Source organism: Curcuma longa, chromosome 9, assembly GCF_044706935.1.
Source record: "Curcuma longa cultivar G26 ecotype Majalengka, Jawa Barat chromosome 9, ITB_CL_G26_1.1, whole genome shotgun sequence".
NCBI lineage: Eukaryota > Viridiplantae > Streptophyta > Magnoliopsida > Zingiberales > Zingiberaceae > Curcuma > Curcuma longa.
This window is the reverse complement of record NC_133869.1, coordinates 5,087,215-5,106,313: the sequence shown is the minus strand read 5'-3', so window position 1 is coordinate 5,106,313 and position 19,099 is coordinate 5,087,215. Positions and strand designations below refer to the sequence as shown.

Here is a 19,099-nt window from a genome sequence, read left to right as displayed (position 1 = left end):
TTTTTTTTTTGTTGTTTTTTTAAAAGCTTCTTTGACGATTGACATCGCAATGATATTAAATTTTGTTACGATGAATTTAAAAGACGATAAGTATTGAGTATTAACGGCATATCTTTCAGTCAATGCCACGTTAATCACGTGCTTTACGCTCTGCCACAACGACATGAAAAGTCAACATCGATATTCATTAATTTGACAATATTTTATTATTTTCTATTTTGGCCAAAGGAAGATGATTGAAATTTCGACGTCACCCCAACGATATACTCCAAAGCATACCTTATGTGAATTGGTCGCAATGCGGGGCCCACGTGGGCTCCGATTTCTCCCACACGTAATCATTGGTTGTTGGTCGATGAGGCAACGGAACCTAAGGTATATCTATACTTCAGGCCGACCAGAGGGGATTACTAGTTGTGCTCGGCGTCGTCGTCGGCGAGCGGTGAAGAGAAGGGGACGAGAAAGATTGTGGGCGGAGGAGAATGGAGGCGTCGGCGGTGGATCATCTCGCGCCCGAGCGGAAGAAAGCCCAATTCGATGTTCAGGCGATGAAGATCGCCTGGGCCGGCTCCGAGCACGCATTCGAAGTCGCCAATCGCATGGCCCACATCGTCGCCAGCGATCCGGTCATTTTTCTCCTCCTCCTTTTTGTGTTTTATCGTTCGTTTTTTTTTTACTTCCAGATCCACGCCAGTTTTGTCCGTCTATTTGTTTTTTTTTCTCTCTTTTCTCTTTGAAAGCTTTATTATATATATTTTAAATTTTATTTGAGTTTGTTGAGTAATAATTGCCAAAGGAATAGCAGAAAGGAAGTGAGATTAGTCCCTTCTTGCTTCGCTCAAAGATGCTGCAAGGATGAAAGCGTAATTGATTTATATTTGGATTTTGGAGTACCAGTTTTTTTTAAGAGCGCTCACATGGAATTCACAAGATGGTCATATTAAGCCTAATTCATACATAACCGTGCTCCTAGCTTATTCCGGTTGACCATGACTATAGGGTTTCGTTTTCGTTGTTAGAACTTCGAAGCCAGGTCCTGAGTGGAGCATTATTTGCTGTTGTGATTACGGAAGTAAAAGAATGTCAGTAAATGACACCTTTTAGCTATGTATGCCAGTAATGAACATAGTATATGAATAAGAAGTCTACTAATTTGCCTATATATTTTAGATTTTGTCTTTTTCAACAATATTTAGGCGTCATTTACTAATATTGGAATCCAACATGAACTTTGGCACTGATGAATTCAGTTTCCTGCATGTCAATTTCTAAATGAAGATATGAACATTTTCAGCCTGCTTGGAAGCAATTCCTGTTGGAAAATAATCCAAATTCCATATCAGAACAGAATTTATAAGAATTCTAATCCCAATTCAGGAGAAAAATTATAATTAGAATTCCATTTATTTTTTGGGAATTATTTTACTATAATGTTGTAGAGTTGTTTGGTTGCATAAATTACCAAGAATTCTCAAACACAAATCTGAAGAATTTTGACCTGATTTCAAAATCGTAAATTTTTGGGAAAATATATTCTAATTCCTATCCTTTTGTTTACAAATGACTTGAGGGAAGTAGCAACTATGCTATTTACACCTTTACGAATACCATTGTTATGCTAATCATGTCTACCAATTTCGGAATGGTTCATAATAGATTTAATCATTACTATGAGTAAAGCTAAAGGATATCATGTTGACTAGGATTGGTTATGGCTTAATGTATGTGCAGCTATTAAGTCATCATGGTATGTGAGAAAAGATTATAACTGTATGTTTAGGTCTTTATGTGTACATTTTTGTTGCTTGAAGGCAGTGTTGGGCTTCTGATCTCATTTTAAATTAAATATAATATACTTTTATGTTTGATTATATCCTTTCCCTGGACCCCGCATGGCGGGAGCTTCGTGCACCGGGCTGCCCTTTTTTTTTTTATACTTTTATGTTTGAAATGTTTAGTTTAGCCGACCCCACCTAGTGGGATAAGGCTTGGCTGTTGTTGTTTGAAGTGTTTACTTTGTTTTACATTAGTTCTTTTTTATTTTTTCCATTTTGTACTCTTATGACCATATTATCTACAATCTTAAGACTTTTTCTTCTTTTCCATTTAGGTCTTCCGCAAAGACAATAGAACAATGCTTGACCGTAAGGAATTGTTTAAGAACACACTCAAAAAATCAGCCCATGCTTGGAAGCGAATAAACGAGTTACGCCTTACAGGTATATTTTTTCCCCTTCATTCTAAGCTCTTTTTGTTAAAATTTCTTGGATATTACTTTGGACGAAATACAAGCGCAACCATGCCCTTGCTCGTTCCAATAAAAGTTCTATCAAATATTAACAATGATAACATTGCTGTCAGATACATCAATTGGTACATGGACCAAGCAGTAATGGTCAAACACAATAAAAAGTCAACTTTCATTCTTTGTAATTTTTTCCTTTACTCTTTCTCTTTTATTTTTTTTATCTTTACTCTGGTCTCTTCTCTCTTCTTTGTATTTTCTCATCCTCAATCCTATTTGTTGTTCTATCTTGTGACAGTAATCACTCCTCTAACTTTGATTGATACCTATCCCTAGCATCACTCTTTGTCAATCGGTACTGAAACTAGCATGTGGCTTGACTTTATTGGTGGTCAAGCACTCTCAAAATTTCACTAGGAACATTTAATGGTACCCATATCTGTATATAGATATAAATTTTGACTGCGTCAAGTTGAACTTCTTATAATTATAATCAACTATTGCAATTTGGTGGCAAGTGAATATGACAATAATTTTCTAGTTTGTACTTTACATACGTCTGTATACGTATTATGAGTTTTGACTAACACGAGAAAAAATGGCCCAATTATGTCATGTTTTCTATTATTGATTGGAAAGGTGATAAAGAAGCCTTTGGGCATTGTATCGTTTGTATCTTAATCTATGTTGAGTGTAATGACATTCTTGGTCATTTGGTCTTCATCATCCAACACTATTATTCCCAAAGTGAATTAGTTTGTTACTTGACTTTTGTTTCTTGAGCAATCATTGGCATTTAGTATTATTGTTGGAAGTTGGATGAACTACACTGTTGATATTGGCCCTAGAAAATAAAAAGATGGTATAGCTAGTCCGTGAACAACCAATGGTCGCACTGTGAAAATGGGATAGGTATGATCTATGATCATTTGGAGGCTTCCTTTGAGTTGTTCCAAAGAATTAAAACATCCTATAATGGAATCCCTTGTCTGCTCTCTACAAAATACTCATTTGGTTGAGGACTCCCAACGATGCCATAAACTAAAATATTTTCCAAAGAATTAGAAGTTTCTTGTGGAAGTAAAAGAAAAAAGTCAAGTAATGCGTAAGATTTTGAGTAACTATGTTATAAAATTTCATAAAAGAGCTGTGAGGTACTTAATTCTTATTAAGGTTTTACTGCTTCAGTCTTAGCAAGTGACTTCAGTGAGATTTTAATCAACATGCATACTCTCAAATGACAGCAGACGAGAAACTGTGACAATCAGTCTTCATACTAAAGTCTCAATATACATGTTGTTTAGTGTGCATGTCAGTAGGTTATTAGCATCATACTTTAATCTTCTGAACATGTTTATATGAAACTGCTTTGTTATCCTCTTAAGTGCCCACAAAAAAATAGTCATGCTACTGAAACCAGGTTGAATCTTCTATCCTTAGGTTTTGATTGGACTGTCTCGATGAGGTTGATACACACCCATTGATAAAACTAGTCACCATGCCTTTGGAATCCGTACCTCTTAAATGTATTACTATCCCAGGCATATCTAGCTATAGAAGAAACCATTTCTTTCTGGTACAACAAAAAGTTCAGTAATAAAACATGCATTCGTCAAGGAAGTAAGACCTTTGGCATGTAATAATTTACCACTTTAAAGGATCCTGCATTATTTTCCCTCCGTTTCAGTTTTCTGATAATCATCCAATTTTCTGATGTTGCAGAAGAAGAAGCCTCTGTGTTCCGGATCTTCATAGATGAACCTGGATATGGGGATCTCCACTGGGTGAGGACCTGTTTTCCTATTTCTCATTTCAGATAGGAGGAATTCTGCTAGAATTATTTGGAAGACATGTACTTGGCATTTATTGTTTCATATTCTTGCTAATATCAGTTTTTCCCACTTAAAATGCTTTGATGCATATTCATTCTTCTACCATTTGCCCGCTTTTATTTGTCACTCTACTGTAAGCACTTTTCCATTAAGTAGCTGTTGAAGAACATGTTAATATGTTAGCATTGCCACTGTTTCGTGGTTCAATTTGCTATAGATGTTTCCTTATACCTTCAGGTAAGTTTTTGCCTTTCCAGTTAGTTGTTTGTTTGCATCATCTTCTTACTAACAGTAATTTCACTCCTTTCTGTATTGTTAATTTCTTGCATGTTATTTAGTTACATCAAATAGAAACATGAGCCATTTATCATGATACTGGAGTGTTTTCTAGATTAGTCTTCTTCAAGTTTCAAATATTGGAAAAAAAATGAGTTTTGTTGTTTACTCTTGATATACAGAAAGATTGATCTCAATGTACCCTTAGAAATTACTGTGAAGGGTGAATAGCTATACCTTCATGCTTTCTGGCATGGATGTCACATTCTGTAGCTTAAGCCCAATAATGATTAGTTTGGCTCTGAGTTCTGTTCTATTGGTAGCTATTTGCTTTCTTCACATTATTTAACTTACAGTATTTTGGCTAATAGGGAATGTTCATGGAACCATATGTATGATTCACATTTGTTATCTTCACATTCTTTAACTTATAGTATTTTGGTTAATAGGGAATGTTTGTTCCTGCTATAAAAGGACAAGGAACTGAGGAACAACAGAAGAAGTGGTTACCACTGGCTTATAAGATGCAAATAATTGGATGCTATGCTCAGACAGAACTTGGTCATGGTTCAAATGTTCAAGGTCTTGAAACAACAGCGACATTCGATCCCAAAACGGATGAATTTGTTATTGACAGCCCTACACTTACTTCAAGCAAAGTAAGTAGTAGTATCAATATGTGTTCTGAAGACCCAACCTAGATTCACTAATAGATTCCTTAAGACAATAGTGTCTTTTCAAAATCGTATAGCTTCGTGTATTATTCAACAATAATTTTCTCCAAAAAACCAATTTATTTATAAAAATAATTGAGATGAAAATATCCCTAAATGTTTCAATGATCATATCCATTTCTTACACGTGCAGTGGTGGCCTGGTGGTCTTGGAAAAGTATCCACCCATGCAGTTGTTTATGCCCGTCTAATCATTGGTGGAAAAGACTATGGAATCAATGGTTTAACATTTTCACATGTTTGGAGGATTATTTCAGGGATTTCTGGAGTTGTTTTCTGAATTACTTTGCTTTATAGGTTTCATTGTCCAGTTACGAAGTTTGGATGATCATTCACCTCTTCCTGGAATCGTTGTTGGTGATATTGGGATGAAATTTGGCAATGCTGCTTACAATACAATGGACAATGGTGTTTTGCGGTTTGATAATGTGCGCATACCACGAAATCAAATGTTGATGCGGTTAGTTAATACCTTTTTTGCATCTAATTATGTACGACATGGCCTAGTTGTTCAAGCTCGATATTTTGATTTTCATGCCCATATAGTTAAAGATTGCGATCAACCCTTATGATCTTATAATCCAAACTGTTCTAAACAATCCAAATTCCAATTAGGATCCAAAGTGGGCTAGGATCTTATGAACCTATGATCGAATCCTATGTTTGATTACATTCCTATGCAGGATTTTTATCCCAATGTATATTTGAATTTAATTAGATATTTACTATAGCAATTTTTTGTGTCACATTTGACAATAGTTTCCTTTTAAATCATAATCAGAAGAAGTATTTTTAATAATTATCATTATCATCCATCTTATAATTATTTCCTCTTATAGAAGTTGATACTTGCTATATAAAGATGGAATACTTTAGTTTATTTTTCTTTTATAATTTTTTTTACGCTTCAGAACAATAGTCATAAAATATTCAGAGACTGAAAGCTAAAAATATATGATAAATTATAAATGGTAATATAATTCTAAAATAATTAAGTTAATTCTCTTATGATCCTGTGTTCCGATCCTATGATCAAGACCCATGGACCTATTTTCGTTCAGAATAGGATCGATCTTGACAAAGTTGGCAAACCTGGTCAATTGTGGATACTTCTGAAGGCTAATACATGTAATATATTTTTTCTGCATACAGTCATATTGACTTAGATTGGACTAGTGTATTAGTTTAAATGATCATACCTAATACTTCACTATGTTTACTTTGACACTGCAGTGGGAAGTTTACCTCTCTTATTCTTTTTACAGTTTAACATTACTGGAGCAATTGTATGAGTAGTTGTTTTGACTGAGGTATTATAGATGTGATATCTGCATTGCTTAGCAATGATATTGATTGTTTTTTATTTTCAATATTGTCCAGGGTTTCACAAGTCACAAGGGAAGGGAAGTATGTGCAATCTGATGTCCCAAGGCAGCTTTTATATGGGACAATGGTTTATGTTCGTCAAACAATTGTCTCTGATGCTTCTAAGGCTTTATCTCGAGCTGTGTGCATTGCTGTGAGATATAGTTGTGTTCGTAGGCAATTTGGACCACAAGATGGTTCTTCTGAAACTCAGGTACAATATCAGTACTCTGTGCTACATTGAAAATATTCTATGACATACAGATATTAATTTACTACAAGTGTGTTTCCTAACAATTTGGTGTTGTCTTATCCTGCCATTGAGCTTTGGGATGTTTATATTGCGACTGACTACCTCACCTGACAATAATTATGGTAATATCCTTGTTATACACACAGTCAAACCTCAAGACCGATGTCATGATGTTTTAAATTTTAGGTTAGTTAATAAGGCCTAGCACCACATTCGGTCATTTTCTTCCCTGTGCTTTGTCTGGCATTGACAGTGTTACACATATATTTATTATAATAAAAACTTAGATTTAATATGGCCATGCTGCTTTGATATATTTATATTATACATATATAATTAATTATCTAATGCATAACATCCTAGATCATGGTTGAATGATGATGATGGCATCCTTGATGGTCTTAGTTGTTACTGTATTAGCTGAAGGCCTTTGGTAATCATAAATAGAGCCTAACTACTGTTAAATTGGATTTCATGGTTGTCTCCTCTGCTTGAAGGTAGGTGTCACATTAGCATCATTGGATATTAAGGTCTTTTGGGAGGTGCCTTCAACAAGGTGGACTGTTACTCTTTTTGCTAGATTATCTTAATCCACACATCAAGTTTCTTCACATGTAACTTGTTCCATAACCTTGAAGAAGACAATGATTAAATTTTATGAAATGATACTTTTCTAACTGACTCCATGAAATGCATTTGATACCACATTGTAGCTTGTATGTGAAGATCTCTGCTTGCATTATATGGGAACTGCCATTATATAGTTCCTGAAATCTTCCTTCAAGTACTTTAGGCTTGGTGACATACTTGACTGCTTCACATTCTGTTCTTATTGTGGTACAGAAGCTTGGACTAACAAAGATTGTCGTGATTTATAGCCTGATCTGATAATTTGCCCACGGGAGCATTTCTGCTTGACAGTTTCACGATTTTCTAAAATAAGTTGGTATCCTTTTAGATGCAAAATACCTTGGACTGGGAAGATTTGAATTCTAAGATGAATGATTTATATGATACATATTTTTTATAATTATTTTATTTGTGTAATCAAGAATGCTAAGATCTGATGTTAAGTTCCAACCTTCCTTTTTCTACTGGGAAATGACCATCATTTATATACATGACTTTGCAACGGCAATGCAGATCACGTTCTGATGTTAGTCATAGTCAAGTCTGCTCATAATCCACTTCTATGAATATATCTGCGTCAATTTTGAATTTGTTGATAATGCACATCACTATCAAAGTCAAATGAATGAAATATCTAATTAGCTATTGCATCAAGCAGTTATAGTCACATCTGCTTGGTTCAATATAACCATGTCATACTTGAATGCAAGCTAAAGCCAATATGACTTCGGTGAGTGTGGCATGGCACTAATGTATTTAATTCAGTCTCAGTTATATTGTTTTATGCTAATGACATGTTACGTGCACTTTGGTGAATGAATTGGAGGAAAGTAGGGAGGGGAGGGCAATGGTTGTGTTCTTTTTGCTCCTTTCCTCCCTTCGCCTCTCCTCACATCTATCCACCCAAAGTAAACAATCTATGAAGTCTTTCATCCTCTTGAAAAGGTGTTGGTGCAGTTGTAAATTCTTATTTAACCATTCTCTCACAGGTGATTGATTACAAAACTCAGCAAAGCAGACTCTTTCCGCTGCTGGCTTCAGCATATGCTTTTAGGTTTGTTGGTGAATGGTTGAAGTGGTTATATAATGATGTGACAGAGAGACTACGAGCCAACGATTTTTCAACATTGCCTGAGGCTCATGCATGCACTGCTGGTTTGAAATCTTTGACAACCTCTGTGACAGCAGTACGTAAATCTTTTAGAATCTGTAGTTCTGTGCTATATTCTATTTCAATTCATTCTAGTCTCCATCACCCAATTCTAGACCAGATAGTGTCATGAATGTTGCTTTAGTGTTATTAATGTTTTACTTCCTTTTCATTAATTATAATATTGCTGTTTGCTGTTCAGAGCAACCTGGAAAATAGTAATCATATTCATATCTAATTTCTCTGTTTGTATAATTATTTGGCTGAGGATGAAGAATAGTCTTTACATGTACTTCCAAATTAGTGATGGCTGGTTGCCCTTTTTCTTTACTTATTGTTAGGCAGTAACTTCTATGAGATTAAAAATCACTAGTATTGCATATTTGGATGGAAGATACTTCTATTCCTTCTAGATGATAACAACCCTTGAGTTTGTAACATATATTATTGTATTAATTATTTTGTGCAGTGAAGGCAGGCCACCATACTATAACTTTGCAACATTCCTTCACATGTAAGAAATTTTGTGAACTGGATTGGGTGGAAACATAAGTTAATGAGGCTACTATACCCAGTAAATCTCTCTAATATTTATCCTCAGAAATTTTGTTAACTGGGTTACAATAATGTTAAAGAGTCATGAGAGTTACAATATTTTAGTGGGCTTTCGAACACCTATTTCTTATAATTCATGAATTTATCTAGAAAATATATTTGGCTATTTCCTATGTCCATGTATTGTTCATTTAAACAAACATTGTTTTCTAGTGATATATGTTGATGTATTTTTTTCCTTACCCACGGTACCCTTGCTAACAATTCTTCAAATTATTAGGATGGAATCGAAGAATGTCGGAAACTGTGTGGAGGCCATGGTTACTTATGCAGCAGTGGGCTTCCTGAGTTATTTGCTGTCTATGTTCCTGCTTGTACGTATGAAGGAGATAATGTTGTTTTGCTTTTGCAGGTTAGTTCCATTTTAGTTTCTATACAGCAATTTATGAATGTTTCATGAGGTTCAAGGGTTTGCCTTTGCTTGACAATTGCCTTGGCTTTAGATATGGATTTCAATTCTTTAGCTTTTGAATAACAGGCTAACTGCTTGTACAATTATGATGATAGAAAATGAAGCTTTTTAGTTAGCTTTTCTATAGAGAAAAGAGATAACTTCTCTGATAGGGAAATGGTTATCTTATGGTGGATAAACAGCTAACTATCACATGCTTTAATTTCATAAGTAAACTATATTGGTTTCCTTTTGCACAGAGTTTTCTTGGCAATAAGTTAGTTAGGGGTAGTGCCTCAAGTGCATCACCTTGAATGAAACACATTGTTGTAGTATTTTTTGTCCCACCTTAGTATTGTGGGCTAATCAAGTGGGTTTCTTAGGCTTACACGAGTTTACTAAATTCACTTAGCTTAATAGTATGGGCTAGTGGGGATGCCCATCAAGTTAATGGGCTAGTTATCTCATTCAATCTGGAAATGACAAATGATATTGGAGTGGACCTAGTTCTAGGATTAATAGTTAGATGATCAAACTAAAAAGTGCAAATCTAATTGAAACATGATGCCTATTAATCTAATGGGTTAGTTATCTCATTCAACTTAGCATGACTAATGGTGTTGGGGTAGGCTTAGTTTTGAGTTAGTCAGATGATCATCTAAAGTGCAAATCCAATTGAAAAGTGACGCTTGCTATGATGATCAACATTGAGCTTTACATGCTTTCAACTAGGGATAATGTAGGCTTTCATTTACACTTCCACAGAGATTAGGAATTTTCCTTCTAGAGTCATTAGTCAAGTTGCGGGTTGGGGTTGGGGGTTATAGTGTTGTTAATTGGTGAAGGATACTGAACACCCTAAACGAAAATAGGACCTCAAATCAAGTAGTGGTCATCAGTATCATTTCACATTACCACGCGGCACATTAGATTACAAGCTTCATCGCACAAAACTGCAACTATAAATGCTAAATCAATTTAGCAAGAGCACTCTAATATCAAATTGGGAAGTCCAAAAAAAGTTGCCTCGACCAATCAAAGAGGTAAACATAATGAACACTTACATAGTATCATAGAAGAGCGGCAACCTTGTGAATCAAGGGGTTATCAACCATGTTGTATCTAACTTTTGGATATGTTTCCTATGAGGGAAAGAAACGTGGATGAAAATAAGGTGACAAGAAAGATTTTCTAAAGGGCACTTTCTTTCTTTCCTTTGGCAGAAATAAGGCAGGGATGGAAAAATCCTTTTGTCCAGCTTTCCTCTATATTACTTCCATCTTAGTGGAAAATTTACTTTCACATGTGATGCACCAAATCCATAATTATAAAAAAAAGGCAATCCTGTGCACGAAGCTCCCATCAATGTGGGGTCTTGGAGAAGGATCTATTATATGCAGCCTTACCCTACATTGTATGACATGAATTCGTGACCATCAAGTCACACGGCAACAATTTTACCATTGCGCTAAGACTTCCCTTCACCAAATTCATAGTTATAACATTTATTTTTTTTTTTCAAATCTAAAAGGTCTAAGAGCCCTCAATTGAGTCAACACAACAATGAGGGCTCAAACAAGACCAATTGGTGAGGCGATTATGAGGGCAAGGTGGGGCAGAACCACACAAACACCACATTAAAAGAAGGGTAAATAATATAGAAGTAGGTCACCCAACCTAGTTTACCAGGGCCCGTAGTTGGTTCTAGTCTTTCTCCTTTGAGAATCTAAGGTTGTTCCATTGGCACTTCTAAAAGAACTTATCAATGTTTTCAACATTCAATACCAGAATTGGACTTCAGCATCTATAGCATCAACAAATCAAATGACCAACTCCTAGTTGTAAATGGAGGTATAGGTGGAGGGACTTGAAATAACTATAGAAAATGTCAACAACACATCTTTCATTGTCATTTTTAGAACACTCAATCTCTATGGCTGATTGACCACATCACAACGATTTGAGAAGTCAAGAGTAGGTAGAATTAATTGACACATTCATCATGCTTGAGGAAGTGTTGGGGGGTGTTTTCTTCCCTAGCCACCAAGGGTGAGTGCATTAATGCAAGTGTTCTTGCACGTCTTCTCTACATTATTGATCATCATTCAAGGGCTCATTTGAGAATGGAAATGGCTGGCATTTGCCATCTCATGGCTTGAGATGGTCAAGATAGAAACTCAGGAGCAATGATCAACCAGTGTAGGTTAATCACTCTAGGAATATCACTAATTGGCAATGGATGTATAGTTGGTAGTCATTGTAGTGCAACTTAGTTTGCAGCTTTTGCCAATAACATCACTATCTCAAAATTAGAGATTAGATTCATTCACCTAGTGATTCATTAGCGAAAGTTAGTGACATTCAATATTCACAACCTAGGATAGGTTGGTTATATTGCCCTTCACCTCCAATCACCAACCAATGAAGAGATTCCCTAAGTGAAGGGATGATTTCAATAATAAAATCATCACAATCACATCCTAAAGGGTTACAGTCCCACTATATAGGCGCATAGAGAAAAGTTGGAGATAGTGATGTCCTTAAGATGTTAGTGACTTGTTTTTAGCATGAAGGACAACCAACTGATACATCCAATTGTATTCAAGGAGGATTGAATTAGTGGTTCCACAGATAGCTATTAGGGTCATGCAAGGTGACCGTTAAGAAGTTAGAGAGAGTAGGGTGGGGTTCTTTAGTGGAGAGTGATACTCCAAGGAAGACATCAATGTCACACCATCGATGGGGAAGAAAATTTATTAAGTTGGCCTTTGGCCTTCTAGATCCCAAGTGATTTGGTGGGCATTGATGGCTTGATCTCCATGCCAACCATATCACCGTAATACCACCCAAGTGAGTAAAAAATTGAGTGATGGTATTCCTCATAGCATTAGCAAATTTATTACGAATGAAGGTTCACAATGCAAATAATCTTGGAGGATCATTTGGTAGGAGAGGGGTGGTGGCTAGGTGAATAGCCTAGGGCATGTCATAACTAGCAAAGCTCGAGGATATCTAAGAAGTACTTTATTAAATGGGATTGCTTCATTAAATTGTTAAATGTCACATGTCAGTTAGGTGGCCCATGATCATCCACCATAATGCAGGTTTCATCCAACAAGAACCTTGGTCTCGGGCAGAGGTGGTAGGGTGTAGCAATATTGTTTGCACGATTTATTTTTCTCTAATCTCCAAATGAAGCTCTCACGTATCACCTACATCCATCCTTATACAAAGGAAGAGTGAACCACCCTCGGTGGCCTTAAAGCATACACCAGCAATAGATGCATAGTTGTAGATGTTGAAAACCACCTAACTAGGGTTGTGCTATTATAACATCCCTCATCCATATTCCCACTTCATTGAAATATTCAATGCACTCTTTGAATTATGAATCGTGAGCTCCCATCTCCCCACTCCCACCACCACCATTGCAGCATCCCTTATCCACATACCCTCTTGATTGATATCTTCCAATGCGCTTTTTGATCAATGAATAGCGCTTGAATATTTGAATGCCTAATGGATGGTTCTCTATTGTTACATGAAAGGTGTAGCTTACCATTATACATAATGGCTTCAAGTCATATGAGGGCAACCGAAAGGCATGAATCACTATAACCAAATTTCCAACTTGGTTAGACATCATACTTCTAGTAGCCGGGCACCTCGAAGGGAATTACTGCTCATCTGTTGCTAGTATTAGGATAGTGTTGGTTTCAGATCGTAGATTAGCTCTTTCCAAACACTTGTCAACTTTTAAATTATTTACTTTTCTCATATAATAGATTACTTAAACGATATCTGAAAACCAATACTACTGATTTAATATATTTTCTTTGAATAATTCATTCTTCTCTCCTGAACCTATGTCAGGATATCTTCAAGTATCCGGGATACTAATACTCATCACAGATATGGTTGTAAACATTTGTTTATGGCTTATAACAGGAAGGCACGGACTGTTTGGTCCTGAATTTTTTTTCATATTATTCACGGTCCATATTCATTTTCCCTCTAAACTTTTTTTCTCAATTAGTTTGGCCTTCAATGTTTGTCCTAAGTCCTGATAGAAAGAGGTTGAGTATTGGATTAGGTCTTGGTAGCCAACACTAAAAATGTTTAAACAGTTCATCCATCTTAATTGTAATGAAGAGATAAATTTAAGTAGCTTACTCTAAATAGTAGGAACAAATACAATTTGATGATGATGCATCTGACCAACATATTCTTCATTGGGCTCTATGGAAGGATATATCACTGTCAATATCCAAATAATTAAATATTCTTTTGTTACATTAACCAAGTTTTTGGTCTCTCCTACCTCTTAAACTTTCCACTCTAGTTGATTTCAGTTTGTCGTCTAACTTTAGAATTGTTGGTTTCCCACATATCCAGCATGTAATTCTACCTCTGCTATAATATTTTTTTGTACGTATGGTTCCTAATAGCCCAACACATCGATCCACAAAATATTTCAGAAATACCTCACTCATATAAAGCCTAAGGAGCACACAACGATCATACAAGGTTTAGATGTTCTTCATTTCAGCAATTTTTAAAAATCTTATTAATAATCTTTTCATTAATATCTTCTTCATTAATAATACATTTAATATACATAGAACCCTTATACGAATTTCATGTTGATACATCTTAATATTTTTTCTCGCTAATGAAATTACATATTGTAAGCTTTACTTTTTCTTGACAATCTTTAGTTTTAATGTTTTGTTCCCCACCTCAAGGATCGAGTTAATCCATTTATACTCTGAAGTGGCAATATATCATTGGCAAATAACATACACCAAGGAGATTTATGTTTAATATAGTTGAGCATATTAGGTGTGTGCCCAGTAAAATTGTTCTTCATGTGCTTTAAGAGATATGATAACTTGATCTTTGCAATCTGCTGTTTCTTTCAATATGTACAGCACTTTAAAATAGCTGACTTCATCGGTAGCATAAATTAGAGTATTCATAATGCTGCTTCTGGTGGCCCCCATGCCACATTATAGTTCATGAAAAAAACTAGTTACCTTTAACTTTTTTCTTATATAATTCTTATTTCAGGTGGCAAGGTTCCTTATGAAGACTATTTCTCAACTAGGTTCTGGGAAACAGCCTGTTGGTACAACAGCATATATGGGAAGAGTACAGCATTTGATGCAGAGCAAATGTGATGTTCTCACAGGTCATCATTCAACATCCTTTTTTTTTAGTATAATAATTTATTGTACCAAACAAGGATTTATTTCCAGTCATTCATTAGCAGAGGTCCACCACCATGCAACCTTGGTATTTTATAGTTCGTTGGCTTCTCGTAAACTAGATAAAAAATGTGTTGGATTTGATGTGGTGTGCTTTGTAGTGACTTAATGTGCTAAGAGCAGTGAAAGATGGCAGTGTAGCTACACTAGTTGTAAAATAAATGGCTAAACCATGATTTATGAATGTTTGGTGACACTCGCTAATGGAAAAGTACATTCCATTGATCTTCGTTTAGGATATTTCACTAGCTTTTAAGTGGTTTTTCAGTAAGTTACAATCCTTATCTTCATGTGCAGCTGAGGACTGGTTGAAACCTTCAGTTATACTGGAAGCATTTGAAGCTAGAGCCATTAGAATGGCTGTGAATTGTGCCAAAAACATTAGCCAGTTCCCAAGCCAAGAAGAAGGTTAGTTAATCTTCTGTGCATCTGAGCTTCTTCATTTTCATTAAACTCATACAAATAGATCCCTGAAAATGTTAAATGCCTCTGTATAGTGTGGTATATGAGGAAGGGAATTATATTGCATGTGGCAACTTATCTTTCTTTGTGCAATCTTTTTTATTCTTGTTTTTGTTTCAATCGTTGAATCTGAACCTTTTATAAGAATTGACTGGTATAGCAGAGAGGATAGTGGATGGTCAATAAGTTCCTAGAAATGCATTTACCACAAGTTCTATATTAACAAATATTAAAATCTTAGTTACTGAATTAGTGCCCAAATTTTAAAAGAATATGACGAACAGGAGCAACTATGAAGTGATTGCTCCTCTCATGACTAGCCAAAGGCCCAAAACACAATACAAATGCCATGCTTATGTTCATAAAATGTTCAGTGCCATTTGGAAACTATCTGAGGTTGGTAAGGAAATGTGGGAACCATCATTATATCTTAATTTCCAAATCAATATAATACCGGGTATTTTGTCTCCAATATACTAAGTACATGGATTGGAATTTGGAAAATTCAAATTGTCATGTGATGTTAAATTTCCAAATAATGACATAGGCAGAATGGCTTACGGTATAATTAATGTTAGGAGAGAAATTGATTTCTCCTAATTCATTTTTGATTCTCTCGTCGATTGCACCTTATTTACCCAGATATCATCCTGATTCTCTGCTGATTTCTTCGAGGTGCCTTAACATCATTGTTTATGTGCAATAAATCAATGATTATTAGAATTATGTGTAGATATGGCAGGTTGATTCCTTGTTGTGTGGACTGAATGTCATAGAGTAGTCGAAGCCATACAGATGGTGATGATGTATAATTTTGTGGGTACAGAGGAAGAAAACCTACCCAGAGGGTGAAGATTAGGTGCTAATATTGGAAATGGACATGGAGCAATATACAAGTGGGCTCTATGCTCAAACACACAAATTTGGGTGTTGGTTAGGGCTCAAGTTTTATTTCAAACTGACAGCTCAACAAGGCCCAGAGCTAATAAGAGAAAACATAAAAGAAGTTGCAAACTGTATGGTTATCATATTCTGTTTTGAATTTTCTCCTCCTATAGTTCATAAGATACTTATTGCAATTAGGCTAGGCCAATTAGAAGTGTCCTGCTAAAACTAATTTCAAATAACTGTGAAGTCTACCTGTCAATACGGACTGAGCTTAAGGTCTTTAACCAACATACGGTAATAGTATGAAGTCGGCGGATGCTCAAATCTAGGTTTAGTTTTGGCAATTCTAATAGAAAAAGTGATACTAAAGCTTTTGAGAAATGTGATGATTGGAGGGGTGGAAGTCCATTCTGCTTCTAGGGAAGTGCCAACCTAGAATCTGCCACAGCTGTCCTCAATACTAAAATCTATGAAGAGGTAGGTGCACGTCTATAGGAGTATGTATGTGCTCTTTTGGCATTCTATTAGTCAAGATAGGTGTATGTGCTATCTAGTTCCAACACCAAAAGGACAAGTTGCATAACCATGGAAACAAGTTCTGGCTATGTTGTACCTACTGTTATTTTTCCCAATAACTGCAGATCTAGTTGGGGTCAGTTCCCTTCTATTTCCTTAGATATTATTTTGAGTATATCAGATATATATTGTTGGAATGTTGCGAAAACTGCTGAAGTGGTTTCTGCTTGTTTCTTCTTCTTTTTGACAGTCCACTCTAATTTTTCATTCAGGTTTCCATGAGCTTTCTTCTGATTTGTCGGAGGCGGCAATTGCTCATTGTCAACTAATCATTGTATCCAAGTAACTACCCTACCTGCTTTTACAGTACGGCTTAATAAATTCTGGTTCTTTGAACATTTGTTTTATGGCTCTGGCATAATCTTTTCATGATTCTCTCAACTTACATCAAGCAACATAACCAAGTGGCTTCATTCCATGTTACCATGTTCAGATTCGTTGACAAGGTTCAAGAAGACATACAAGGACGTGGAGTCAAAGAAGTGCTGCAGATTCTCTGCAGTGTCTATGCTCTCTCTCTGGTTCATAAGCACCTTGGCGATTTCATCGCGACAGGGTACATCACGCCCAAGCAAGGTGCACTAGCTAATGAGAAACTTCGATCTCAATATTCCCAGGTTTGTACTAATTAATTTCCCTCCCAATTCTATGGTTTTCTTCTCCTATTTGAAACTACTTGGCAGCTTCATTGAAATGGATCAATGACCATTGCAGCTTCGCCTTAATGCTGTTGCACTAGTCGATGCGTTTAACTACACTGATCACTATCTGGGTTCAATTCTTGGTCGCTATGATGGAAATGTGTACCCCAACCTCTATGAGGCAGCATGGAAAGATCCACTAAATGATTCAGTTGTGCCCGATGGATACCAGGAGTACATCAAGCCCTTGATCCAGCAGAAGCTGACGGCATCAAGGCTGTGAAGATACTATTATTCTAATAGCCTTACAGAATGTTTTTTTTCTTTTATATTTCGGTACTCCAGATAACCTCCTAGCAATCTATATTCAATAAGGACTACTAGCAAGAACTAAAACTGAGTCCGATGATGATTTAATTCTATCATGCAGATGTTGTCGTTTAGAAGTGTAATTGTGTGAGAGGAATTTGGGCTTTAGCGTCATGAGTTAACAAGCTTTCACTTTCTTGGATCTAACTTATGTCAGCTGTTGTCGGGCTATGTTGAAAATTTTCTACTAGGTCATTAACTTGATAACTTGTATCATGAAATTTTATAAAACTTTTTCAAAACTGATAAAAAAGATTAAGTGAAAAAACTAAAATTATCAAAAATCAATTTAGATTAATATTAAAAAGATCGGAGAGAACAATTATATATTTTTTAAATAATTGATCAAAAAAGTCAAAAAAAGACTTGTACGATTTAGAAAAAAATACCATAAAATTTGAAAGAAAATTAAATAAAAATTTTCAAAAAGCAAGATGTTAGTGTTATAAAAAATAGAATTATATCAAAGATTAATTTTAAATTTATTTTTTTCTTTAGTTATGGATGAATTTACTAAAATACACCTAAGATAATTTATCATAATTTATATTATTTATAGATATATCATCCATGAGACACATGATAAGAATGATAAATGTTAAATTCAAATTTGGATGAAAGACGTTAGAAATTAAAAAATTTAGGTTACGTGGAGTATAAAAAAGTATATTAAATTTAAATTTAATAGTAATAGATATAGTAAGATAATTGTTTAAAAAAATGATGGATTAATTATAATTAAAAATTTTAAATATTTTAAATTATTTTTTAAAAGGATGAATAGGTTTATAAAGATATTTATATAGAATATAAGTAGGATAGTTAAAATGAAAAGCATCAAATGTTCTTTGTATTCATAAGGGGTATTCTTAAAATTAAAAAAAAAATTATAAAATAATGATTAGACTTACTATGTTACATGGAATTAAATGTTGAATTATAAAATAAATACTTGATCAGATAAAAGTTCCAAAGATGAAAAATATTAAAATGAATATACAAATACACGAGGATGAACACGATAAAAAATGATAACATTAAAAAAAAATCAAAATTATATTTATTAAATTTTTTTTTAAAAAAATACATTTAAAATATTATAGACATATACTTAAGCAATAATAAATGCTCTAATTTTTAATATAAAACTTTAATAAATACACACAACATGAATCTAGACAGATTGAAAATTTAATTAATAATGATAAAATGTTTATTTAAATATAAATAATAATATAGTAAAAGATTAAGTTCAATAAAGAGAATTTATATAGTTAATTCTATTTAGTGGAATAAAAATTTTATTTTATTTTATTGTTGTACTTGGAAAGTTCTAAAGTAAAATATTGGTGATTTAGTATAGAATCCAAAATAAACTACCTTGAGAAGGTATTTTGGCCATAAA

The 19,099-nt window shown here is 34.7% G+C and overlaps 1 protein-coding gene across 1 annotated transcript; it reads left to right on the top strand.

Annotated features, from left to right (window-relative positions):
* Positions 1-425: 425 nt before the first annotated feature.
* LOC141835028 (peroxisomal acyl-coenzyme A oxidase 1-like) lies at positions 426-17,865 on the top strand. The gene is made up of 14 exons (XM_074722450.1): positions 426-626; positions 2,111-2,219; positions 3,968-4,029; positions 4,803-5,012; positions 5,221-5,308; positions 5,385-5,547; positions 6,468-6,666; positions 8,325-8,522; positions 9,321-9,452; positions 14,562-14,682; positions 15,056-15,166; positions 16,897-16,966; positions 17,118-17,301; positions 17,399-17,865. Exons 1-14 carry the CDS (start codon positions 483-485, stop codon positions 17,606-17,608), a joined length of 2,001 nt encoding a protein of 666 aa, XP_074578551.1. The 5' UTR covers positions 426-482; the 3' UTR covers positions 17,609-17,865.
* The last annotated feature ends 1,234 nt before the right edge of the window (positions 17,866-19,099 follow it).